The sequence below is a fragment of the Podarcis erhardii genome, assembly GCF_964252035.2.
Source record: "Podarcis erhardii genome assembly, chromosome: 4".
Classification (NCBI taxonomy): domain Eukaryota; kingdom Metazoa; phylum Chordata; class Lepidosauria; order Squamata; family Lacertidae; genus Podarcis; species Podarcis erhardii.
The window spans coordinates 74,639,327-74,664,270 of record NC_138508.1 but is presented as its reverse complement, the minus strand read 5'-3'; the positions used below and the strand labels follow the sequence as shown (position 1 = coordinate 74,664,270).

General features: G+C 41.2%; 2 protein-coding genes across 8 annotated transcripts in view; both read right to left on the bottom strand.

The window, feature by feature from the left end:
• OCA2 (OCA2 melanosomal transmembrane protein) overlaps positions 1-2,703 on the bottom strand; it is a 165,788-nt gene extending 163,085 nt beyond the window's left edge. Inside the window, exon 1 of one of the 2 annotated variants that reach the window (XM_081858972.1) lies at positions 2,383-2,703. The gene's annotated coding sequence lies outside the window, so the exon portion shown is untranslated. The remainder of the gene's footprint in view (positions 1-2,382) is intronic. The other variant, XM_081858971.1, reaches the window with a different exon arrangement.
• A 5,410-nt stretch (positions 2,704-8,113) lies between these two features.
• The window catches only part of HERC2 (HECT and RLD domain containing E3 ubiquitin protein ligase 2), a 95,955-nt gene continuing 79,124 nt past the window's right edge, over positions 8,114-24,944 (bottom strand). For 5 of the 6 annotated variants that reach the window (XM_081858951.1, XM_081858953.1, XM_081858955.1 and 2 more), the window contains exons 81-89: positions 24,703-24,864; positions 23,426-23,517; positions 22,882-23,021; positions 21,334-21,521; positions 19,906-20,103; positions 19,009-19,092; positions 15,563-15,704; positions 14,157-14,351; positions 13,116-14,059 (exon numbers count right to left, since the gene is read on the bottom strand). In XM_081858951.1, the coding sequence (XP_081715077.1) occupies positions 13,917-14,059; positions 14,157-14,351; positions 15,563-15,704; positions 19,009-19,092; positions 19,906-20,103; positions 21,334-21,521; positions 22,882-23,021; positions 23,426-23,517; positions 24,703-24,864 (1,344 nt within the window). In that variant the 3' untranslated portion in view covers positions 13,116-13,916. Of the gene's footprint in view, positions 8,931-9,691; positions 9,905-11,779; positions 11,886-12,437; positions 12,629-13,115; positions 14,060-14,156; positions 14,352-15,562; positions 15,705-19,008; positions 19,093-19,905; positions 20,104-21,333; positions 21,522-22,881; positions 23,022-23,425; positions 23,518-24,702; positions 24,865-24,944 lie in introns of those variants that run through there. The other variant, XM_081858956.1, reaches the window with a different exon arrangement.

The following is a 24,944-nucleotide window of genomic DNA, read 5'->3' as shown; positions in this document are numbered from 1 at the left end:
GAATGTTTTGGCTCCCAAATGCCATAAATCTGGAAATGAGTGTTCCAGTTTGTGAATGTTCTCTGGAACCTGAACATCCGAGGCAGCTTCCATGGCTTCCGATTGGCTGCAGGAGCTTCCTGCAGTCGATCGGAAGCCGTGCCTTGGTTTCCAATCCCTTGGGGTGAGGGAAATCTGAGCCATTTCAATAGACCCAATTTGGGCCCTTGATCTGGGCTCCAAAAATGGTGCAACAACAACAAGAATTACACATCCAAATCTGGTGGCTAGATCTCAATCCAGACCAGCAATCATGTTTTCCACCACCAGTGCTTCAGTCTGTCATGGCTATACATCATACACAGGTGTTTTATAAGCTTACTAGTATATTCGGTCACTTCCCTGATCTTCTGCTCAGGAAAGCATGCATCGCTGTCATGGAAACCAGGTATCCTAGCAAAGTAATTACTCAACTCCTGTTCAAGCACACCAGGGATGTTTCTTTAAAAACCAGATTAGAAAGGCAACTGACACAAAACCCAGAGTAATACGCTAACACTAGCTTCCTGTTTTGCGCTCAGGCTAATAGCTACCTGGAAACAATCAAATAGGGGTAATTTGGGGCTGACACAAGTTCCAAGCACTGCTTCCCATTTAAACAGCGGGGTGCTGTTGTTTTTTCCTTATCTCACCAACTGCAGTCCTTTAGAGTGTAAAATTAATGCTCTGTGGCCTTTACCCACCTAAATGGTAAAGGAAAATATAGGAGGTGACAAATTTATTCCACAATACGCCTGGAGCACAAAAGTTTGACAAAAAAAAAAAAAAAAAGGCGTAATTTTTAGAAACGCAAGCACAATGGAGTGAAACATTTCTGTGAAAAGAAACTGTTTCCATTCATATACATTGGACCCACCCATTATTGTTAATATTGTTTCACTCCAATCTCTGAGTGGTATGAGATTCCTGGGGTTCAAAGTGATTACCTAGGGTTCGTGTTTCCTTTTGGAAATGAGGCAGAGCAGAGACTGTGGTGTCTTTCTGATATATGGTTTATTTACACATATCTGCAACCTGAGCCTGAGATGTTCAAGGCATCAATGCACCAAAAGGATCTTGTTTCTCCCTTAGCCACAGCCTTGGATTCAAACACAAATCTCAAATACTGATCCGACTCTTTTTCTCCGCTAGTTCACATCACTGCAAACTCCCAGCTCTAAACTCATGCTTTGTCCTCACTATCTCTGAGTTGAGAGAGGGGCTCCACCCATTTGCTGCCTCAGAGCCTCCATTCCTCTGCTTCCCTTAATGACCCAAGCACTCAGCTCAACTCAGGAAGCTAGCCTGGCTTATATCTTAAAGCTTGTCATAACACTATATTTTCAACTGCTGTGGAAATTTGTAATCAAAAGACCAGTTCTAAATATTTTAAACAGACAAACATAGGACATGGCATGCAGGCTGGGGCTGCAATCCTTGCCCCATTTACCTGTGTGTAAGCCCCACTGAACTGAAAGGCAGGGTGGTGTAGTGGTTAGAGTGTCAGACTAGGATCTGGGAGACCAGGCTTCAAATCCCTATCAGCCATGCAACTTCCTGGGTGACCTTGGGCCATTCCTAGTCTCTCAGCCTAACCTACCTCACAGGGTTGTTTCAAGGACAAAACAGAGAGGGAAGATAATTATGTATGCCAACTTTGAGCTCCTTGGAGAAAAAGTTGGGATATAAATGCAACAAAAGAAATAAATAACTCCAAGTCAATAGGACTTCCTTCTGAATGGACACAAGTTAGGACTTTTCTGTTAGCTAGGTGGCATTTTTCAAACCCAATTGTGATACAAGGGATGCTTTCTATGCCAAAAAAATCTCCTACACAATCATTTATCTGCAGCTCAGTGGTAGAGTGTCTGCAGTGCAAATACAATCCTATAGTCTACTCTGAAGTATGTCATATTGGTTTCAATGAGCCACACACAACATCAGATTTGAGTCATTGACTTTGAAAATCTAAAAAGAAAGCACTAACGTTCCCAACGCTCCATTGACCTCTACTATACAGCATTTCAATAAAAAAGTCTAAAGCTGATTGTTCCAATCCAGCTATTTCAGAGTAACTCCAAATAGTTATCATAACCATGTTTTTCAAGGAACATTGCTGCCTAATTTTTCTCAAATTAAGTTTGAGTTGCCTTGGGGATGAAAAAATTAATTCCCTTCATTTCGGTCAAAGAAGTGGAACACATTTATAAGTATATTCCAACTATCAAACAGTAAACATAACATGCACTTTCAAGTGTTTGTCAGGGCAACCTTTACCAGTGAGTAGTTGTCTCAGAATATTTAACAGTACATTTTAAAGAATATGCTATCAGTGACATAACAAAACAAAAAAAGGTGTTTTACCTGTAACCTGTAGATTTCTTGCCGTCTTCTCAAAAAATGCCACAAAAAAATGGAGGTCGTAAGTTCATTATCAGATTTTGTCAGTTAAAAGAGCAATAAGCAGCTCAAAACTTTCCATTCGTGTAAAGGCTGTGTCTAAATGAAATGGCTCGCAGAAGAACTGGGTTCAGCATCTGTGATTCTACAAGTGTCCATTCCATGCACTGCACACAGGAATTAAACAAAAATTCCTAGGTTCACCATCATGTGACACCAAACATAGACGCTGGCGCTTGCTTTGACTATTAGCAATTTTCACTGCATTAACAAGGCTCTTTTTAATCCTCCCTCAGTTGCTACAAAGGGTAAGGGAGGAAAAGAGCAAATGGATTGACGCTAGTTCTGTCAGGAGGTGGAGAAACCCCACACCCAACTTAGGTTCATGTTACGATTGTACTTTAGGAGAAAGTACTGAATAGCACACAAGAGTACCTTCAGAGTATCCATCTAAACTGAAATTCTGAGCAAATGTTCTTTTGACAGCAGCTGTTTAAGAACAAAAACCTGAGGTAAATTAGGGGAGCCAGTATGAGTGTGCTTAATTCTCCTGTAATTTTTTTCACCTGGGACAGTTCTAAGTTCTGTGCTAGGTTCTTAAATCAGGACAAGCTGTGAGGATAATTTCCCAAAGAGGAGTGTATTATTTGGTCTTGAGGGATGGTTGATAAAACTTCCTGGGCTAGATCAGCAGAGAATGGCTGAGCCCTGTCAGAAATGGTGAAATGTAAGAGGGAACAGGGAGCGAGGCTCACTGTGAACTGGTCCCAATTGTACCTTATGGCAAACATGCCAGGGGGTGGAGTGAAAACACTTTGTCTGCATTCCTAAGAGACTTTTGAGTTCTGTGCCTTGAAGCAGAAAGGATAAGAAGGGAGGAGAGAAGCAGAGAAACCTACAGGCCCCATCATGTTTACATCCTTCCAGAAAATTAATGATTATTATTACTGAATATGCACGTGTACGAGAGCAACTTCACAGAAGAGTCTCATCAAAGCACACATCAATGGTTGGCAGTCAGATTAAAGTATTTTCATGGCTGGGGGTGTGAGTTTGTCATTTTTCTGATGAGTGGCAGGCATGACTTTGCACTTGTCTTAGGAAATTAAATGGTCTAGGCTAGTTAGAGGCCGGGGTGCCCACCTGAATAAAATATTGTGGGGGCTCAGGTAAGCCCTGCCCCACATAATCACATAATGCAGTGAACACACACCATTTGAATGGGAATACCCTTTAACTTGTGGGGGGGGACAGCCGCCTCAGATTTTTTATTGTGGGGGCCGAAGCCCCCATGTCCCCTAGGCAGTTATGCTAGAGGCAGTAGCTGGTCCCTGTAACTACCAGGAAAAAATTCTGTGCATAAGGCTTCTTTATATGCAGGAAGTCATGGTCGTCAATTTATTACAGTCAACGGACTAGAAATAAGACCAAAGTGGCAGAAAGTGAATAATGCAGTTGCTAAGCCCTGGAAGTTTCCCATGGGAGTGACCTTGGGGAAACCATGGGCCCACATTGCGTCTGCCAACCTTAAATAAAATCTCATACAAAATGGAATTATTTGGACATATCACAAAATTTGGATAGAAAGGTGATACATCTTCCTACACATCAGTATTTTCAAATATAGAAGAAATAGGGCTTAGCTTATAACTTACTCCATTTCACACTTCAGCTATAGCCTACAACTAAAGCCCAGGCCTGTGTCTTCCAACTTGCAAACTCCCTCCTCTACTCCACTAGTAGGTCACCAGAAACTCTGGGGTGAAAAAACACCTAGCTGAACTCTAGGTGCAGATGGGATGCATTCGCCTAGTTCAAACATTACAAGAAGAAGATGGCTACATGGTCCTGTTTCAGTTCTCTGTCTAACTGAACTCCATTAACCACCAGTGTTGTGTAATGGTTAAAAGTGTCAGACTAGGACCTGGAAGACTAGGGCTCAAATCCCCACTCAGCCTTGAAGTTCACTGGGTGACTTTGGGCCACTAACCTACTTCACAGCATTATTTTGGGAATTAAATGAGGAGGCGAAGAACCATGTATGCCGCCTTGAGCTCTTTGGAGAAAAAGCTGGCATAAAAATGCAATAAATAAGTAAATAGCAATATTAAAAGGTACCTCCTTTCATGGCACAATGTGCCATATACAAAAGCAGTAATAATCACAATAATAATACAGCATCAGAGGCGATATAAAGAAGTCAGAAGAAGGAAGGAGGGAAGTCAGCTCCTAGGAGCAAGTATAAATGTAAAATGTAATATAATATGTATGTTTAGTATGAAATTTGCAAAACTAATAAAGATTATCTTGCAATAATAATACAGTGGTACCTTGGGTTAAGAACTTAATTCATTCTGGAGGTCCGTTCTTAACCTGAAACTGTACTTAACCTGAGGTACCACTTTAGCTAATGGGGCCTCCTGCTGCCGCCGTGCGATTTCTGTTCTCATCCTGAAGCAAAGTTCTTAACCCGAGGTACTATTTCTGGGTTAGCAGAGTCTGTAACCTGAAGCGTCTGTAACCCAAGGTACCACCGTAGTAGTAGTAGTAGTAGTAGTAGTAGTAATAATTATAATAATAATAATAATACAGCATTCAAAGGTCTCCTCGTGAAGTGACAGGAAATTCAAGACAAGAAAAAGGAAGCACATTACAACACACATTGAGTTCACGGAATTCGTACAATTCTATGATCACTCTGAAATGAGGTTTGGAAAGGGGTGGTTGCTAGATTACAACTCCCATCATCCCCAACCATTGATCATACTATCTGGGCCTGATGGGAGTTGCGAGTCCAGCATCTAAAGCCACAGGCTCCCCAGCCCTGCTTAAGTGATGTTTACTCACTTAAATAGCTTTAAAGAAGAAATTAGACAAATAATGAAAAGTAGGCCTACAAATAGTTATTTGCCATGCTATCTAAAAGTTGTCTCCTGCTTTCATTGGGATTACATTTCCATTATCAGACGTTGCAGACACACAGGATAGCTTTGCCCACAATGCCCAGTTTACAAGCTTCCCAGCCAGACACTCTTCAAAGCACACCGCCTTTGGACTAATCCGCCAGGAAGTGGTATTATGACTGATATTAGCAACACCCCTTCCAACAGCAATGTCTGCAGAAGATCCAGATGCTACCCAAATGGTCATCTCTTTCCCTTCTGTGCCACTTTGAATTTTCAACTAAGTCTTCCATAATTTAAGACCCGGAAGTTTCCTTTGCAAGGCTGAAACTGAACAGGCATTGTTTTGTTTTGTTTTTTTGTTTTAAGTTAATGCATTTGACAAGCCAAAGGAATTTGCCCTTATAGTGAATGCAGGGGCCTCAAATTGCTTGGCCCAATATCAAAATGTGTGTGTGTGTGTGTGTGTGTGTGAGAGAGAGAGAGAGAGAGAGAGAGAGAGAGAGAGAGAGAGAGAAGTACTGTACAGTGGTGCCTCGCAAGACGAAATTAATCCGTTCTGTGAGGCTCTTCGTATAGCGGTTTTTTCGTCTTGCGAAACAAGCCCATTGACAGCTTAGCGGATTAGCGCTATTAGCGGTTTAGCAGCTTTTAGCGGATCAGCTGATAAGCGGCTTAGGGCTTAGGAAAAGGGGGGGGGAAAAACCCAGCAGGAACTCGCAAGACATTTTCATCTTGCGAAGCAAGCCCATAGGGAAATTTGTTTTGCGAAGCGCCTCCAAAACGGAAAACCCTTTCGTCTAGCGGGTTTTCCGTCTTGCGAGGCGTTCGTCTTGTGGGGCACCACTGTATGTGATAATCTAAGATGGTTAAGGAAATCTTACTGCATGGCTTCCAGTTTTGCCTCAAAATAACGGCACCCCTTCTTGCAAAATAATCCAACACAGTGACAAGTCAAATGATAGGCACTGATTAGCAAGCTTTAAAGGAGCTCTTAGGAAGCTCATTGCAATGTACCAGAAGTGAACAAGGCAAGAATTATTAAAGCAGAACTTTGTCAATGAGCCCTAATTAAGGATTAGCCTTCTGGGATACGATAAGGCTGTTTGTTTTCAGATAAGGCAAATTTTAACAATAAAAAAGAAGAACTCTCACCAAGATTAAAACACTGTTCCACTTTTCAAATAATCAAGGGATCCTTTTTATTTTCCAACAGTGCTGAGTTCTAACTGACCTGACAGCATATTTCTTTGAGGTTGTGTTTGATATATATATATAAAAATTACAAATCATGACTTTGACAGATGGCAGATGCACTGCTTTGTGTATATTTAATTTTTTGAAGCCGTGGGAGCCAGTTTTTAAAAAAATTCTTTTATCTTTAGCACATGCTACAATTGCAACACATTTTAGAGTGCATTCACAAGAATTCACTTTGACTAAATGTCTTATGCATTTCATTGTTTTCAGGTGGTTTTAAACATTTTAAAAGTTTTGATTATGTTTTTATTACATGTATGCTTGCCACCTGAGCTTCCTCTGGAAGGACGATATAATAAATTTTATAAATAATACCCTTTTGTCAACACTTTCAGAGTTAGATGGAAAAAAAATATGCAAGACTACCATGGGTTGTATCCAACTAAGTTATACTCAGTGTAGGCCAATTCAAATGAATGGACCTTAATAAGCCATGCCCTTTCATTCAGTGGGTCTACTCTGAGTATGAAAACATAGTAACCTACATTCCGCAAACCTACTATTCCCATAATACTATAGAGTACAATAGAATACATTCTACTATAGAGATCAGACTCCTGATCAACAATCACAGCTTGTTTATCCAAAGAGTCTAAAAAGAAAAATTGTTTAGTTCATCAGAACAGCAGTCCAATATTCCTGTGCCTGAACTACAGAAAATTAAGAGAAACTGTTAGTGAAAGCACGGGTTCAGAAACAATTGAGATGATGAAGCCAGAACAGTGTGATTTATATACCAGCTAAGTGTCCATTTGACCGCTCTAGGCAAATCACTGATAATGGCCAAATTACAGTTCCTTAAAAAACCAAAAAGAAAAACTTAAAGCATGGAGTAAATAAAAGATTTGATTTTGCCATGTGACTGATGTGCAAGACTTAAAAAGAAACATGCAAAATCATAGCTTAGGAGCACAATCGCCTCAAATTTAGCTGAATAAACCTTGGTGAAAGATTAATCCAGACACTTGTACTATCTGGGAAGTACAAAGTAGTAGCCATAGGGATAAGAAATTTTAATAGAAATTTTTCCCAAACAGTGCTCCCTTAAAAACTCTGTTTTAGAAGCAGTAAAAACAATGGGGGAATGGGAGCTCACCAGTTCACAGCTAAGCCTACCACAACCTTTTAGTCTGGGAGCTAACCTCAGGAATAAGCTTGGATTTGTCTCATTCTTTTAAGTTTTAGCTGAGCAATCTGACTTGTCTCATGTAGGCACCTAGTGATTCTTTAGAAGCCATCTTTAGGTACCTCAAAATCCCGTGGAAGTTTTCTCACATTAAAAAGCCCTACTAAACTGTTTGTGACAGATGTTTTATTCAGTGGGAAATTATAATTTTTGCATATACATTGCACAATTATGTACAGTAAATTTCCCATGTTAAGTATTCTGGAGTGCACAGAAAGTTATCAGTCCAAGATACATTATATATATTTATGTATATATTTAGAAGCTAAAATATAGACACTGAAAAGTGGAGTGAGGTTAATGAGGCGTTGAGTTTGTGAACGTAAGGAATACTGATAACGGAGTGTTCCAAAAAGTTTCTTTTAATAAACAAAACAACTAGTAAAGTTAATTGAAATATTTATAATACTATTCAGTCATTGCACAGTAGTTCCAATATACAATCAAGAAGATGCAAAGAACACAACACTTAATTTGGAAGAAAAAAAACCTATTGCACCCACAATTTAAATTTTTTAAATTTTTTTGGAATTCTACTCTAGTAATATTTTATAAACATTTACAACACATCAGTAAACACAAAGTTCTACCTGCAGTGCAGCATAAAGGGGGGGGGAGAGAAGGGGACCCTTCAGCTATCAAAATAGACAGTTCAGTGCCCGTTCACGGCACCCATTTACTCTAAAAGGAAGTTACTTCATTTATCAGCCATCATTCCTACAATGAGTAACGCAAGCTCCCTGTGTTCAGTTAATAATTAGTAGTTCTCTGGTTATTATATGCCTCTCTGCTCTCTTCACTACGACGGCCCACCGCTCAATGCTACGTGTTGTGGCGCTTTGGCCTCAGTGCTCGTAACATCAAGCTCCGGCAAGGAGCATTCCCCCTGCTCAGTGGCCTGTCAGGTAGTCCTGTGTTGAATCCGAAGCAAAAGAGTCTGCATCCTCGTTGTCCGAGTCATCGCTACTATCGTCAGCGGTCGGCTCTCCCGTCAGCGCTATTCGGGCATAGTCGTCAGTGTCTATAGATTTACAGAAATGGATGGCGTATTTCAGTTTCTCTTCCAGCACCTGTTTGCAAGAATACCTAGGCAGCTTCAGCAGAAAGAAGCACGTATAAGACTCTGGGAGGAAGTGGTCTGGAGGATTGTATTTATCGAGAACCTGTCAGGTCAAAAGAGAAACGGAAATGTCAGTTTTGCTGAATCAGCCACCACAAACAGCACCTTTGCAGCAAATCATATGAACACACTTGGGTGTTTTTCCCCTCTCCCTCTCACCAAGAAAAACAGCCCCCTTACAATTTGTATTTTCACTTCCTTATTATGTGCACCACATGCCTTCTTAAACATTGTTTTAAAAACCGAACTTTTTCGGCCTACGCTATCTTGCCATCCTTTTCTCTCTCTCTCTCTCTCTCTCTCTCTCCTTGTCATTGGCTGACTTAAGCCATTAATATGAAAAAATAATAATCCTTCACGAAAAATATTTAACTTTTTAAGTTCACCTCAAAGTAGGCAACTGTTGCCAGTGGAAACACAAGTCACCTATTCAGTAGAAAAATCATAAGATCAAGAAATGTCTGTTAATGCTGTAATCACAAACAATGCATTGTACAGTAAGTTTGGAGCCAGCTAGTGCATTCAGGCTAAATTTAAACAGCAGTTATAGAGGAAAGGGCAAACTGCAACTGTAGCAAGAAAATCTCTAAAAGTACAAATTTTCCAGGCAATTCTGGAGGTTAAGAGTTGCCTGTTCTTTTCTTGTAGAGCACCATGCACACACAAGGATTTCATACAGTACATGCAGAATCCAAGAGAAAAAGGAGCAATGGTAATCAAAAAAATAAATAAAAATGGTACAGGCTGGAATTTCATTAGCACTCATTGCAGTCCACAATCCATCTGGATCTCTCCATGTCGTACCTGGATGACAAAGTCCCTGCCTCTGAAATCTGCAATTGTTCGAGGTAGCCTGGTCCTGCCCCACACAAAGCGCAGAAAGAGAGAGCGTTCTGTGTTGGAAAAGGACTCCATCACCTCCCAGAACCACTGTATAAGAGAAGCGGTGGGCTCAATCCCTTTATATGTGGCCACAGATTTCAGAAGATGAAGAGGGATATCTGGACTTCCACAGACCTGCGGGGGGAAAGCAGAGAACAGAATAATGCCAAGGGAATCTATCATAAATGAGTGTGTGCTCATGTTGGTTTTTTCCCAGTGAGAACATTACTGCTTACTATTATGCATCATCACAACTGTGTTTTAAAGCACATTAGAAATGGAGAGCTTTTAGCAACTGATAACAATGATTAGTCTGCAGTGATGCATTAAGATCAGGTGAGTATGAGTGATAATGTTGTGTATATGAAATTCCCCCAGTCCCCAAAATTTGGAGCCATGTTTACAAACCCTCGGTAGAGGAAGAATTCTTTTTCAACGAATGCATTAAATAACCAATGCATTTATATTGTATTTTTTATGTGTCTAAGCATTCAAATTGTGTACGCACATTTACACATGTGCGCAAACACACATCACACTGAACCCACAAGCGTCCATGAAACATCACAAAAAGGGGTGGAATGGAGCAGGGACAGAACAAGGTGTTTGCAGGCTTTTCCAATGGTGGCTCAAATGTACACAATTTCACTGACACCCCTGTGTGAATTGGGGGTTGTCTGTATTTGTGATTTTTTTTTTAAAAAAAAAAGGTTCTTAATTTGTAATCGCTCAAAATATAGCAAAAACAAGAGAGTCTTCTATTTAAAAAAAGTGCCCCACTATTTCCTGAAATCCTGTAATGTTAAAGGTAAACATGGATTTTTAGGACCACTGAACAGAGAATGCATATTCTTAATACTGCATGTGAAAATATGTGGGATCAGAGTTCAAAGTAGCATCTAGCCTAACTCAATTTTACTCTTCAGATTTTGCATTTTTTCCTGAAGCTGGAATGTCATATTCCATTTTTAGAGCCCAGGAATTGAAAAACGTGGAGTGGTTTGCTGCCGTTAGTCCTACCAGGTCCTCAGTTTTAGTTCCTCACCTCACCTGTGTGCAAGTATGTTCAAGCTAGTGCATATTTAGAGCTATATGTTGTTGCCATTTTTAAACGTATCTGCAAAGCTGTATTACACAGTAGCCATACTAGCACTGCACAGGAGAGCCTGGCTTTACAGCCATAAGCATACCCACCTTTGAGGATGGCCTACAAACCGAAAGGAGCAAAAAGGAATTCACTGTTCCCGACAGAAGTAACAGATGACTTGTGCCAATTCTCCCCCACTCTCCATTATATAGCAGCCGCTAAGACTGCAAGCCAATGACTTGGCCCAAAGTTTAATCCATGCTTTTTTTTAAAAAAAAAAGTACACAAAGCAACCCTTGTAGCACATGCCGATGGGGCAATTGTGTAAGTCAGAGTAATCTTAACCTTTGGCCAATAACAAGGCATAACCTTCTGCAACTCTTTTGCTACATAACAAGTTCAAGGAAATGTCCCGATTCACATACTTTGGGCTCTCAAATCTCATTGGCACCCTGTGCACCATTAAATTCTGCACCCCCCCCCCCCGTCTCTCACGCTCTGCTCCACCAGCAATGTTGTGCTGCCCCCTGCAGCTGAACTAGTCCTGCAGCCCTAAAACCGCCTCTGCACATATAGGCAACCCCGCCGTCAATTTACGTGCGTTCAAGTCATGTGCCACACCAGAAGGCTGGAAGTGTGGAGGGGAGACTTGAAGAGCCTCAACAAAGCCCTGCTACGCCTCCGGTCCATGAGGAGACCTTCCTCAGAGCCCAAAGACGATGTCCCGTTTGGGCTCTGAGGAAGATCTCTGCACGAGAGGTACAGAAGGTGCTCCCCATTTACACGGATTTCACTTTTGTACGAAGGCCAGAATGTAAACCCCATGTAAATAGGGAGTCACCTGTACTAATATTTGGCCTGGGCTTTTGCCTTTCACTTTTTTACTAAGTTGCCCCGAAGTAGTGATGGCTGCACATACATACCATTGTTTCCAGCTCATATCCTGTGAAAAGGGAAAGAAGTGGAACAGGAACAACGCGGGCCATCCCTTCCCGAACTGCCGCGACTTGCTCATCGAATTCATGAAGTCTGCCAAAATACACACATTTTATGAGTGAAAGGGATAGTCATTGATATGCTTGTTAATTATATCTATAGGAGGAATGAAAAGAGGCTTAAAAGAATTCTGGAGCAAGTACTCATAATAAACTGGTCTATGATCCCGAGAGCTTTTAGGAACATAGGAAGGTGCCTTATATATCAGGTCAGGGTTTCCCAAACTTGGGTCTCCAGCTGTTTTGGGACTGCAACTCCCAACATCCCTAGCTAGCAGAACAAGTGGTCAGGGATGTTGGGAACTGTAGCTGGAGACCCAAGTTTGAGAAACTCTGGGTCACATCAATGGTCCACCTAGGTGAGCGTTATTTACACTGATTGACAGCAGTTCTCCATGATTCCAGGCAGGAGTGTCTCAGCGCCACACAGAGATGGCAGGGACTGAATCTCTGTCTCTTCGCATGCGAGACACGAGGCTTTGCCACTGAGCTACAGACTTCCCCCATGATAACCCATGATCAGGGCTCTAGGGGAAATGCAAATGATCGTGGGAGGAAAGCAGGAGAATAGTAGTGTTCCACAAACCTATAGTTTATCGCCAGCCTCACATACTCCGCACGATTATCCAGTGTAATATGGGCATATTTGGAACTAAGCTGAATGTCTTGACCACTCGCATTTGGCACTGTGAAAGGCAGGCTCATGGCTTCAAATTCTTCGGAAGTAGCTTCATTGTCTCGGATGTACATAAGCCCAGGAATGAAATCCTTATCCACCTTTCAAACAGAAAAAAAACAAACCCACGTAAAGCCTTTCCCACAAAATACTTCTAAATCCAACATGGGCTCTTCATGGTTCTGTAAGCAAGCTTGCACACTTGCAGAATTGCAGAAGATAGTGGAAAATTATTTCTAAAAACCAGCCAGAGATGTTATAAAGCCCTGTTTTTGCGAGTCACCTGAAGATTCCTATGCAGGAAGTGTTGGCACACAGACAGTCACTGAAGTACAGAAGATTATAGGAGAGCTATTCTGGGCTCCAGCAATTGTTAAGTATAACAGGAAAATGAAAATACACATAGGAGAGAGATGAGCAAAATAGAAAATCTCCAAAAAGAAATTATTTCGTAAGGAACTTCTTTTCTAAGATATGACATCCAGAAGACACAGTGGATGTGTGTTCAGCAAGGGTTGCCAAGCACCACATACTGCCCCTGGAAGGGCGACCCAGATTCTGAATTTTATTTTCTTCAAAAAAAAAAAAAAAAAAAAAGCGAGCGTTTAGTCCTCCTAGAAAGAAAGCTATGGGACAAGATGTGCAGGTTCTTTTTAAGCAACACTTGTGAAATGGGAGTGGCATGGACACCTTGTATATATTTCCTGTTACTAAGGAATGCTTCCTGTTGTCGTTAGAATGACAGCAGCAGCAGCACGTGTGTGTGTGTGTGTGTGTGTGTGTGTGTGAGAGAGAGAGAGAGAGAGAGAGAGAGAGAGAGAGAGAGATCTCCATAATCAGAACAAGAGGGCATAACTGACTTCCCACGGTAAGCATAAAGTTGTTGGGGTGGTTCTGTCCATTTTTGTGCAATCATACATTCTCCATGGCAGCCATTTTGTGTTACCAAAGTTGGTGTGCAGCTACCATCTTCTCCACCCAGAAAGCCACCAGTGGCAGAACCACCAGCAGAAACATTCAAGTCTGGATTAAGATAAATACAGTTTAACTGAGGGCTGACCTGTGGCAGAGCAGAAATTTATTCTTACGCACACACACACCACTCAGCTGTATTAGGTTACAGACTAAGGGTAACCAAGATCCACAAATGTGAACTGCAATTACACACTAGTCAGACATTAATTTGTCAACGTGATTTAAGGTGGGGTGTGCCACTGGCTCACACTCACTCACCCGTCGCTCCCTCCCTCTTTTCCTATCCCATCTCTTATCACAGCTGGAAAACAGGATCTTACCCATTCAAATACAGAGTAGGCTTCTGGCAATAAACATGCCCCCCTAGCTGTAGCAATAACCAGACCAAGCAAAGGTCTTACATTTCACTAATATTTACACAGATGAACATAAGCTTATGCTTGCCTCACTGAGATCAGCGATGGTTAAGTTCATTCCTGCCAACTGTTTCCACACAGGTTCTGCAAGGTTGAGGCTTAGAGGACTCCCGGTCCGAATGGCAATCCCCAGCAAAACCCCTATTTTTTTAAAGACAAAGAGAGAAGTTTGTACGTGTTATTCAATGAAAGCTTTGCACAGACTTTAAAGATGTTGCAATGTCGATGTGGCAATTACCCAGGAAACGAAACATGTTCATGTGCAACAAAGACTTTGCTGCAGGGTTTAAGAGAAAGCAATCTCTGTTTGCTCCTGACTCATCCCGTCCGTTCGGAGTCACAATCAGAAGTGGCGTCAGCCCGTTCTGAAGTTCCTCGCACATTTCTGCTATTGATTCGCTGTAGCCTCCACCGCAATCATCTACAGATTCACCTAAGGCAAAAAAAAGAAGAGGCATAAACTTCAGTGTTAAGGATAAATTAATTTGAGAGCCACTTACAGCTATGTCAGGTTGCAGGTGGGGATTACATGGAGTGCAAATGAATAATTCCCAAATGTGTTGGTTTTTTGTTTGTTTTGGCCTCACTTCCAATCTCCAGGGACAGAACAGGCAACAAATTTCAAAGAATTTATTAGCCATAGGAATGCATTAGTCCTACCAGGACTCATATGTTGCAGAAGTATTTGTTTTCTGTTATTTTCTGTTATTTTATTTATTTATTTTATTTATACCCCGCCCTCCCCGGCCAAGACCGGGCTCAGGGCAGCTAACATCAGGTATAAAAACAATTGATTAAAATACAACTTAAAAACAAGATTAAAATACTACTTAAAATGCAGCCTCATTTCAGTGGAAGCCCAGATCAAAAACTGCTTGTGGGGAGAAAACGTCAAATCTTCCCCAAGGCCAACTATCCAGACTGGTCCTACATGGGCCAGAAAAGCCAGGGAAGTCCCCAAATAGGGGTTATTATTTATTTAATTAGCAAATAGCTTCCCATAAAACAAAACAACAACAACAAGCTGTAACTGTGAACAAGCCTTAGATATAGCCCACAATTAATGAGGAAAAGGCTTATCCACGATGGTTGGGACAACATGCTAAGCCAAACCTTGGTTTAGCTAAACCTAGGGTTGCAGAAAGAAGGGCAGGTTAGGGGGATTGGGAGCAAAGCAGTTGCAAGCTCCTCTCCAAGAGTTTGCACTTTCATGCAGCTTTCTGCATTGCATGAACCAGATCAACATATTAAATAAAATACCAAAGGAAAACTTTCCAATATGAATAATTGATTTCACCATGGCTATAAGAATCCAAGTTCAGCCCTAAATTAAATTAATTTCAGATTTAATCTGAAATTCATTTTCCCCCAAATACAATTCATAAGGCACTGTACATTTGCACTGCGAGTTTGATTTTTACAACTATTGTTTAGCTGGCATGGCTTTCTATTTGAGTATGACAAGTATGGAATCATTTTTATTGACAACTAGTTTACAAAATTTTACTACAATTGCCGGGGTGGCTTGTTCATGCGTTTTTTACATTTCTACTTTTCTCTTCTATTGCAAAACACACTATTGAAGAAAAAGGGGGAAAAATGCTGGACAAGTTAAGACATATGGGTGGGGGGGGGAATACTTACCCACAAATTTAACTTTCCAAACACGATGAGGTAGGAGAAGACTGTCTGGGCTGAAGGAGCTCATTTTAGCACACATCTGTCCAAAGACAGATTTTGTGCCATCTGGGCCAGCCAATCCTCCTTTACTTCTGGAACGCTTTACCTGATAGTAAAAAGAAAGAAAGCACACCTTAATCACACAATTCAAATTTCACAGACCAAACACTTAATGCTTAATGAACAGTACTCGGATACTTGTAGTAATGTTGAAACTCTGTCTGTGTGTGCATCTCAAAGGAGTGACTTTATTTCAGAAGGAATTTTTGAAGGCATACATGTTATGAAAAAAAAATAACAAAGAGCTCAGCACCTACATAGAGGAAATTGTGACCCAAAAGAGGTAGTGAAATGATGGAGTGACGACCCCTAGAACTTATTTTAAGAGAGCACAAGAGTTGCTTTTTAATCCTGCAACTTCCCCTGAATTGTTTTTCTGTAATAAATGCTCCGCAGTTGTTTGGGCCCCAGATTCAGCATTCCCAGTTAAGAAAGATGACTCCAGAGACGGATTGAACACTCTGCCTGAGATTCACGAGTATCACTTCTGGATAGAGTCAACAATACTTATACAGTCGTATCTTGGAAGTCGAACGGAATCCGTTCCAGAAGTCCGTTCGACTTCCAAAATGTTCGGAAACCAAAGCATGGCTTCTGATTGGCTGCAGGAAGCTCCTGCAGCCAATCGGAAGCCGTGGAAGCCCCATTGGACATTCAGCTTCCTAAAATAGTTCGCAAACCAGAACAGTCACTTCCAGGTTTGTGGCGTTAAGGAGTCAAAACGTTCAAGAACTAAGCTGTTTGAAAACCAAGGTACGACCGTAGAGAGATACGGACAGAGGTAGAGATCTTTAGTGTTCTGATGTTCCTTAGAACATTTACGTTTTCCTATGGAAAAAAGCTTTTTCCATCTCATACCTTAGACCTCTCTTTGAAAACCACAGTAAGGCTATTGCAATGTTTAAACTTTACGACAGACCAAATCCCAATGCAGTGTTGGTGTTAAAATATTCCTCTACGCTTCACAGCATATGCAAAATTTAGAGCATTTCCCACCATACCCCTGCCATAAATTCAGTCCTCCCACCCCTCTCTATTCCACAAAGGCAGGCAGGCAAGCAGACTACTCTGTCATTCAGGTAGACCTGGCAATATGCTCCACATTATATCACAAAAGCAAGCCAAGCTTCCTTTCTATGTTTTCGTCAGTGTATTAAAACAATACTTCATATTCAGCCTTTGAAGAAATTTCTTTTGAAAAGGCACATTTGGCCTGAGGCTTGGCATTCAGCTTTCCCGCGTCACTGGAAGTTCTTCTCCTAACCCACATCCTCCTCAATGTGACCCCATGTGATGCCCAAATGTTTGTTTCCTGGGCCTTAAGAGTACTCAAGGCAATTTGAAGTTCTCCCGAGCTATGTAAGCAAAGGCAGCCCAAGATCATGTGGGAATAAAAGGTACAAAGATGAGAGAAAGCACACTTTTTATATCATATCCGACTCCAGGGCTTTAACAAAACAAAAAAAGCTACACACAGAGTACAGGAGTGGCCGTTTGATGGCTTTCCTGGTTCTTTTCAGGTTAGCTTTCCTTTTTTAAAACAAAACAAAGAACAAGCACACTATAAAAGCCAACACGACAAATGAACTTCACAAATAAGTAAAGAATATTACACGAACAGTAGAAAATTCATGGAAGAAAAGTTTGCTCCTCCCTGCTGTGAGATTTTAGAGGTTGCTGACAGAGGGAGGAACCATTCAAAATTGGGAGGAGCCCCATGAGATTTGGGGGCAACTCCCTCTTGATCCACCTCATCACGTGTTGTGAACATATTCTGTAAGCCACCGCCAGAGTGGCTGGAGAAACCCAGCCAGACGGGCGGGATATAAATAATAAAATAATGATTATTATTGTCTACCCAACTGCATATTTTCCAGGCTACCCCTCATCCCCTGTACCTCTAGAAGTTAAGCCAGGGAGCAAAATGGCTGCATGGGAGAGGAAGGAATGGCAAGCTTTTGTTACATCGACTTGCCCTTGTTCACTTATATTTTCAGATCCAAGCCATTCACTGGATATTGGTTAAGAAGCACTCTCTTCAGCATGTTAACTCAAAGCGTTAAGTACTTTATAAGTCAGGCTTGGGACCCTTCCCCTCCCCCACCCCCACAAAAAAATGGCTGCATTCCCTCAGAAGAAATCTGTTGTGGGGGCAGCATGCCAATGGTGGTAGGGGACACAGCCATCCCACCCCTCTCTCACATCCCCATCAATCCATTCCATTCTCTATCACTGTTCCTGACATTCACCTCTCCTTGTATAATAATTAAGCTTTGGGGGTGTGGGGAGCACATAGTTTTCCTCCAGACAAATCTAATTGCTGCATTGGGGAGGGATTTGGGGGGCATGTAGAAGGATAACCTTCCCCAGCTGTGTAACACACACACACACACACACACACACACACACACACACACACACACACTAACACCTATACAACCATTAGTCATTGAAAAAATTCCTATTGGCACTAAGGAAGCTTTTCTTAAAAGCCTAATTGCCATGCAGGGGGCAGATTTTGAAAGAGGAGGTCATAATTAGGCTTGGAAGAAAAGGTTCCATCTCACAAACACTGAAATCATATTTGGTGAAAGATCAGGTCTGAATTCACCTGCCACAGCCTGCTTGGTGCTGCATGTCTGTTGAACATCACTTTTGAGGAGATACCCAGGCACACAACCTAACTTTAGAAAGCCTGAGCTGCACAATCTTTACCATTCACAACCATTGAGGTGCATCACTGATAAAGATGGGCTTCACTTTTCTCAGTTTCACCAGCTGACAAAGCCTTTGTTGGCCCAGCTATTTACCGGCTGGTTAAGGCTGAGAATATATTTGTTGGGATTTTACTATAGGTGTTTTATTTCATAATGCTTTGTGTATCCTGCTCTGGGCCTGTTGTACAATGAACAGCAGATGAGAATATTTTAACAAAATGAATTAAGTTCAGGCCGTATATGTACATAAAACCCTATTTATGGGGCATCAGGTAGCCACAATTTCAGTCCTTTATCACGCATAAATGGAGCTGGAATCACATCTGCGTAGGTGTCTTATTGCCTCCCAAACATTTTTTAATATACAACTTGGAGCTTTTCCAAAGGACCATAACATGGCTGCTGTCATCATAATTTGTTAGAAGACAGCAGCACACAAAGTTATTAGGATTACAAGTGCTCACCCCCCCCCCAAACTGAGCACTTGTAATGCTAATAACTTCTTGGGCCGTCTTTTTTCTAACCAGTTATGATAACAACTACCATGCCTATTGCCTGAGCACAAAGCCCTGCAAAGTTTTCGTACAACAACAGATTCATATTCAAGGCACTCAGAGAGCACAGCATTCTGACCTGAATTCTGTTGAGTTCTACCACAGGCCCATGTTGGCGATCTCTCACCATAGTTGCTTGCACAACCTTTCTGAAAGCCGCCTCCTAGAAAAAGGAGAAAATAAGGTGTTGAGAATGCAATCCTATTCTTGAGTTATGTTTGCCGGGTGGGGTTGGCATTGCTACTGAAACCTCCTCGGGATCAGTCCACAGCCATTTTCAAGCAGCATAAACATTATGTCGGCAAAAGAGGTAGCAACATGTTTTTTTAAATAAAAAAGAACTCCCATTGTTCAATTGGAAGCTCCATACAACTGCCCTCATCCCAACTGTGCAGCCACAAATGACTGTCCCGATGTCCCTGTCCCCATGTGTCAGGAAAAAACAAGGAGCAAGCAGATTGGAACTCAGTGACAAAAGATATAGCGACAAGGGTTCCATCTCCAAACAGCCAACGTGCGAGAGTGGAAAACAAAACAAAAAGGAGCAGCATGTGAACAACACTTCATTTCTCAGAATCCTTACAGGCACCCTGTCTCAGGACTCCGGACACGAACACCCACAAGATACCTCAACTGTTACCATTTTGATTTCTTCTACCATAAGTAAGTAAGCAAAGCAATGGCAATCACATTCTGAAGATGTAAATTTCCCCTTAGCGTCTGACTCACTCAGGAGGAAAAGATGCAGTCCGCTTTCTGGTAAAAATGTGAAATGCTGTTAAGCAGATATGGACAGAAACGCAACAGGGGGAAACTTTGTCATTAAGATTCCCTGCGTCTGCACCCGTGAAGTTCATACAGAAGATAATTGGGTCTGTACAGAAGAGAACTTAGGGCACCGTTTGCATGTCACTACTGTGACATATTTTTCTTAGAAGGTCATTTTTAGTGGAGAAGCTGACGTTGGGATAGATACCTTTCCTTGAGAGATCAAAATTCCACGTAACGTATCAAAGCCCACGGAAGGACCCTGGCCAGTTTCATCAAGGCGTCCCTCGAGATCAAACATAGGGATGCAAGGACAAAAGAGTTCGGAGATGTGGTGAAGGAGCAGCAATCTGTTTCTTAAAGCAATTATAGGAATTTCCTGTAGATGGTTGTACTCCATAGGAACCTGGAACAAGCATGTTGTTAGAGTTTAATGAGCACTGAATAAGTCATATGCTAAATGAGATAGTATCAGGCACAGTCCATTTAGCTAGACTATCTACTGAATATCCAGATATTGCCTTTGCTTGAGATTTGTTATCTCCAAAGGTTTATACATGGCATAGCCAAGAAGGAATTTTTGAATACTGTTAGGGGCCAGAAAAGGTATCCTATCAATGTTGGTGAAATTACGACTACACTGCATAATACACAGCATGTTTTAAAAAACCAAAAAACAATCCTTCTGCTCTCCCTCACAATATCCATCCCATATTTCATCGAGATATTCATGGCTCTTGTAGTAAAACTTAAACATCCTTCTGGCACTTTTCTAATTTCTTGCTATCCAAGGGCACAGATGTTGCTCCTCCCATCATATTAGTCATTGCAAAGCAGTTTGGATTGACAAAAGCTCACATTTGATTTATGCAAGTTTTCAGGAAGTTTCCATGGCTTTACAGTGTGAACAGGTATAAAACTCACAAGAGGGGCCTCAGGAAAGACACAGCAGAGCCCAAGCTATTCACTTTACCTATTATTGCAATGTAAAAAAAAACCCAACCCATGCACAGCCTTTCAGTGGTTTTTCACCAATGTCTCCAAAATTCTTAACTAGTTTGTTTACCCTCAGCATCGCTTGTCCCTCAGTGAAGTCGTCACAAAGCCAGATATGGTTGACTATTGGAGCACTGCAATTGTATTCTGTTAGGCATGTGCCTTCTGACTGGGAACAATGGTGCGCTGCTCTCATTTTCAAATGGCTTTGTCCTCAGTGGTGTAACAAAACCACATCTCATACGGACGTAGCAACATGGTGCTGCCTCACTCCTAGGCTTTTCAACCACTTAAAAAGAAAATCTACTTTTGACCAAAAAGCTGAAACAGGAAAATACTCAACATAGCCTTAACCATCATGGTAGGCAGCCGCTAAGAAGATGTTACCAATGGGTAAGTGGGGGGGGACCAATAATTATTAACACAGAGCCATAGAGTGCTAACAGTTTAGACAGTTTCCCAAGAGTTTGAACCAGATGTGGGGAATATTTGGTTGCCCAGATGTTGCTGAACCCACCCCATCCCTGGCCATTGGGCCATGCTTACTGGGGATGATGGGAATTGCAGTGCAGCAAGAAATGGATAGTCAAAGGGTCCCCACACCTGGCTTAGACATATGGTTTAAAAAGCATAATTTTACCTGGGTAGGGAGCTTGCCTGCATTAGCAGGCTTGCTGGTGGACCAGGCTAAGGTGTGTGCTGAGCCACAGGCCACTCTATTGATTTTTTTGCCCTGAAGTGCTGCAACCAGGCGTGGCCTTTGGATAGCATTAGTTGTTCCATCTCCAAGCTGCCCTTCATCGTTATCTCCCCAAGTATATACTTCACCTAAGATAATCAAAATCGTTATTTCGCCACCAAATCATGACCAGTATAAAAAGTCACAAGAATAGACAACGTAGATCAGTTCAACATACCAATATCAACATTTAAACGTTTTTATTATTATTATTAAAAGCACAATCTTTTAAAAAGTAATTTGGAGCGACTTAGTGCTAATATATTCCTATGTGGAAAACAAACTGAAGTAAATAGTTGAATGCAGAGAAAGGATTTGCAGAGCAATGCTAACTACAGGAAGCTGGTGTAACTTAGGCTTTTACCCTTAACTCAAAACTCCATGCAAGAGCCTCCAGGAGGAGCTACCATCAGCAGGTGAGTGTGGGTCCAAATTTTGATGATAAGGCCATAGGTTGCATGACTGAACTGAACCACATTTGGAATAGGTGTACATCTCTCTTTGCCATGTCCCAGAGCACTTCTTTTGGGGGACTCATATTGGTGTAAAGTTCCTGCAGCTTCTGTTCTAGTGGCTAAGCCCCTGCTGAACTGGGGGGAGGGACATAGCCCAGTGTAGCTCTGGCTCAGTTGGTGTGAGGGACAAGAAAGCACAAGATCTGCTGACTCCAAACTTTATTAACCCCGTGGATCCCAGGTTTGGATTGTGCTGGGAGAGTGCTAATCGAGTGGGAATAATGTAATGGCATTTGCATACAAAGTCACTGAGAGATAATCTGGGCATGAAATGTTCCAATGGGCCACATCTGCCTTACTTATTTATTTGTGCTTGTGAGTATGTACATTTATTCGTGGAAGAGCCTCCATTCAGTGGCAGAGCACCTGCTTTGCATACAAAAGGTCCTAGACTCAACCCCTGGCATCTCCAGGTAAATTTGGGAGGGATTCCTGCCCAAAAGCCATGAACAGGTCCTGCCAGTTCGTGTGGACAATACTGAGCTACATGGACAGTTGGGTCAGTATAAAACAGCATCCCATGTATGCTTGTTAAATAGCCGTCCTCCTTTTTCCTGTCACAGCCTCCTAATGCTGCTTTTAATTTAAAAAGCCAACCCCAACCCATTAAGATATTGATACAAAACTTGCCATGTAATGTCTGCTTTGGTCCCCCTTGAGAGCTTAGGGAACCTACTGGATCAGAGCAAGGAATATCTCAGTTAAATCTGGCATGTTGCAAGACTTGAAGCCTTCCTTCCTCAACATTTTATCTCGTAGCAACTGTTGATCAGAGGTACACTGTTCTCTTATATCACAATTATATATCTGCATCAAAGATGCTTCATTATTCATAATTGGAACATCTTTTCCTTTCTCCCTACCACGTTCAAAATAAAAGCAGTCATGGGAGACAGGACGGAAGAGGGTGGGGTTTGTTTGGTTTTTTACATACCATCTTCAGTGCAACAGACACAGTGTAAAGAGCCAGTTGCAATAGCAATGACTTTCTTTCCTTGCAACCCCTGGACCTGGCGAGGTCTCCGGACGTGATCATCTGATCCATGCCCTAATCGATGGTAATCTCCTTTGCCCCTGTAATCGCAACACAAGTTTCAATCAGTGCATTTGTTTTCTCTTCAATCAATTGGCAATTCTTTGTTAGACTAGCCTGACTTGGATGAATTAGGGCACTCAGATCTTAAGTTTCCTCTCCTAGAATTAACCGGCAAAATGCTAGATAGGTTGTTCACAAAAGCCTCTTAGTTTTTGTATTAAATAAAAGTGGCTTTGCAATGCAGTATCTGTTGGGAACAAATTTAAGATAAAGTACCACTTGTTCTTTGTTTGTTTTCAAAATAGCATTTTTAAAATTAACGTTAAGTGAAATCAAAACCAGTATAACCTGATGGTGCTTTTGCAGAAAGAAAACCAAGAACCACATAGAACTATTTTTACATTTCACATATGAATTCATCCGCAATCACTGGCTCGCTTACCAGGTATAGACTGCTCCAGACTTAGTAAGGGCTACAGAAAACTGTGAGCCACATTCTACTTTGACTACTCCAACTCCTGTGAGAGAATCGATCTAGGGAAGAAATGTTTGAATGTAACTGAAAGGACAGGATAACTTCATAGCCCACAGCATATAGACACAGCTTAAAAATAAACTGGCATTCTTAGTCAGATAATGATTTTAATGTTGACTAAAATAAGTTTTTATTATAGTAACTTAAGAGAAATAATTTTAAATGATCTGATTCTCACCACTCTAACTATTTTCTCCTGAGGGCTTGTTTTAAAGAGGTACTATTCAATCGCCCACAGAAAAAAATAAACTAAGGAAATGAAATCAACATCTGGAGACAACTGACAATGTTATTCTCCCAAAGAGATCTCCAAGCAGGTTGGTGATAGCATATGGTAAAATCTCACAAAGAAAGTTGACAAGAAGTGCATTAGAGATTTAGAAAGAGAAGGATACACTTGACTTTACTGAAGTAGTGGGAATATAACAAGCAAAATATACCAAAAACAAGGAAATTTTTCTGACTACTTTAACTAGACACTATGGTGGATTTTGAAATTTTGATTTAAACTTTTTGGAGAGGGATGAACAGGCCCAAAGAGACAAAATATTGTAATAGCAAAAAAAGGAGGATGAAACCCTCAAGAGACTTCTGCATACTCTTATAAATCACATTTTGAGAATCTATCTGTCAAAGTCTTAGAGTCTTAGAATTTGTTGAAATGGTAACAGATTGGTGTACAGATGTTTTTTGTGATGGAAATGACATTGCACCTCTCTTAAGACTTCCTCTTATGTGTATTGTTTAAGAAATGGAAGGAAATATCTTGGTAACTATGCTGGTGGAACAATAAATCCCCACTGGATGTCAGTATGTAAAAATTCATGCTGTTAAGACACTTGCATAACTTTTGATTTGTAACAGCTAACGATCATTCTAACCCAAAAAGTAATATATAGCAAAGTGATTCTTAACCATGGTGCAAATGTTATGGTCCCTTTTATCAAGGGCATGGCAATTTCATACTCAAACACTAATAGGAAATTTTGAAATGTCAGCAAAGCATCTCAAAAAAATTAAAATATTTTCATGGAATACTTTTAACTCAACAGCACATATAAAAGTCATAGCATTCATAATTCCATAACTCAGCTAGCTTATGCCAAACATAAAATAAAATCTGTTCTATTTACAGGTTGTCGAGTTCTGTCTCTCTTATTTCAAAAGTTTGAAACTCAAAATACCTTCATCGGTACTTTGCAGCCATCACTGCCGCCTCTCCCAAGTTTCCCATAGTCTCCATCTCCCCATGACCAAACAGTATCATCATCCGTCAAGCAGAGTGTCTGTGCATCTCCACTGCCACAGGCTATGTCAATCACACGGTAGCCCTGGAGTGCTTCCACCTAGAAGACAGGCAAGGAGTTTTTTTAGTAAAGAAATCTCAACAACCTGAGCTTTAGGCAGCAAAAAATAAAACAAAATG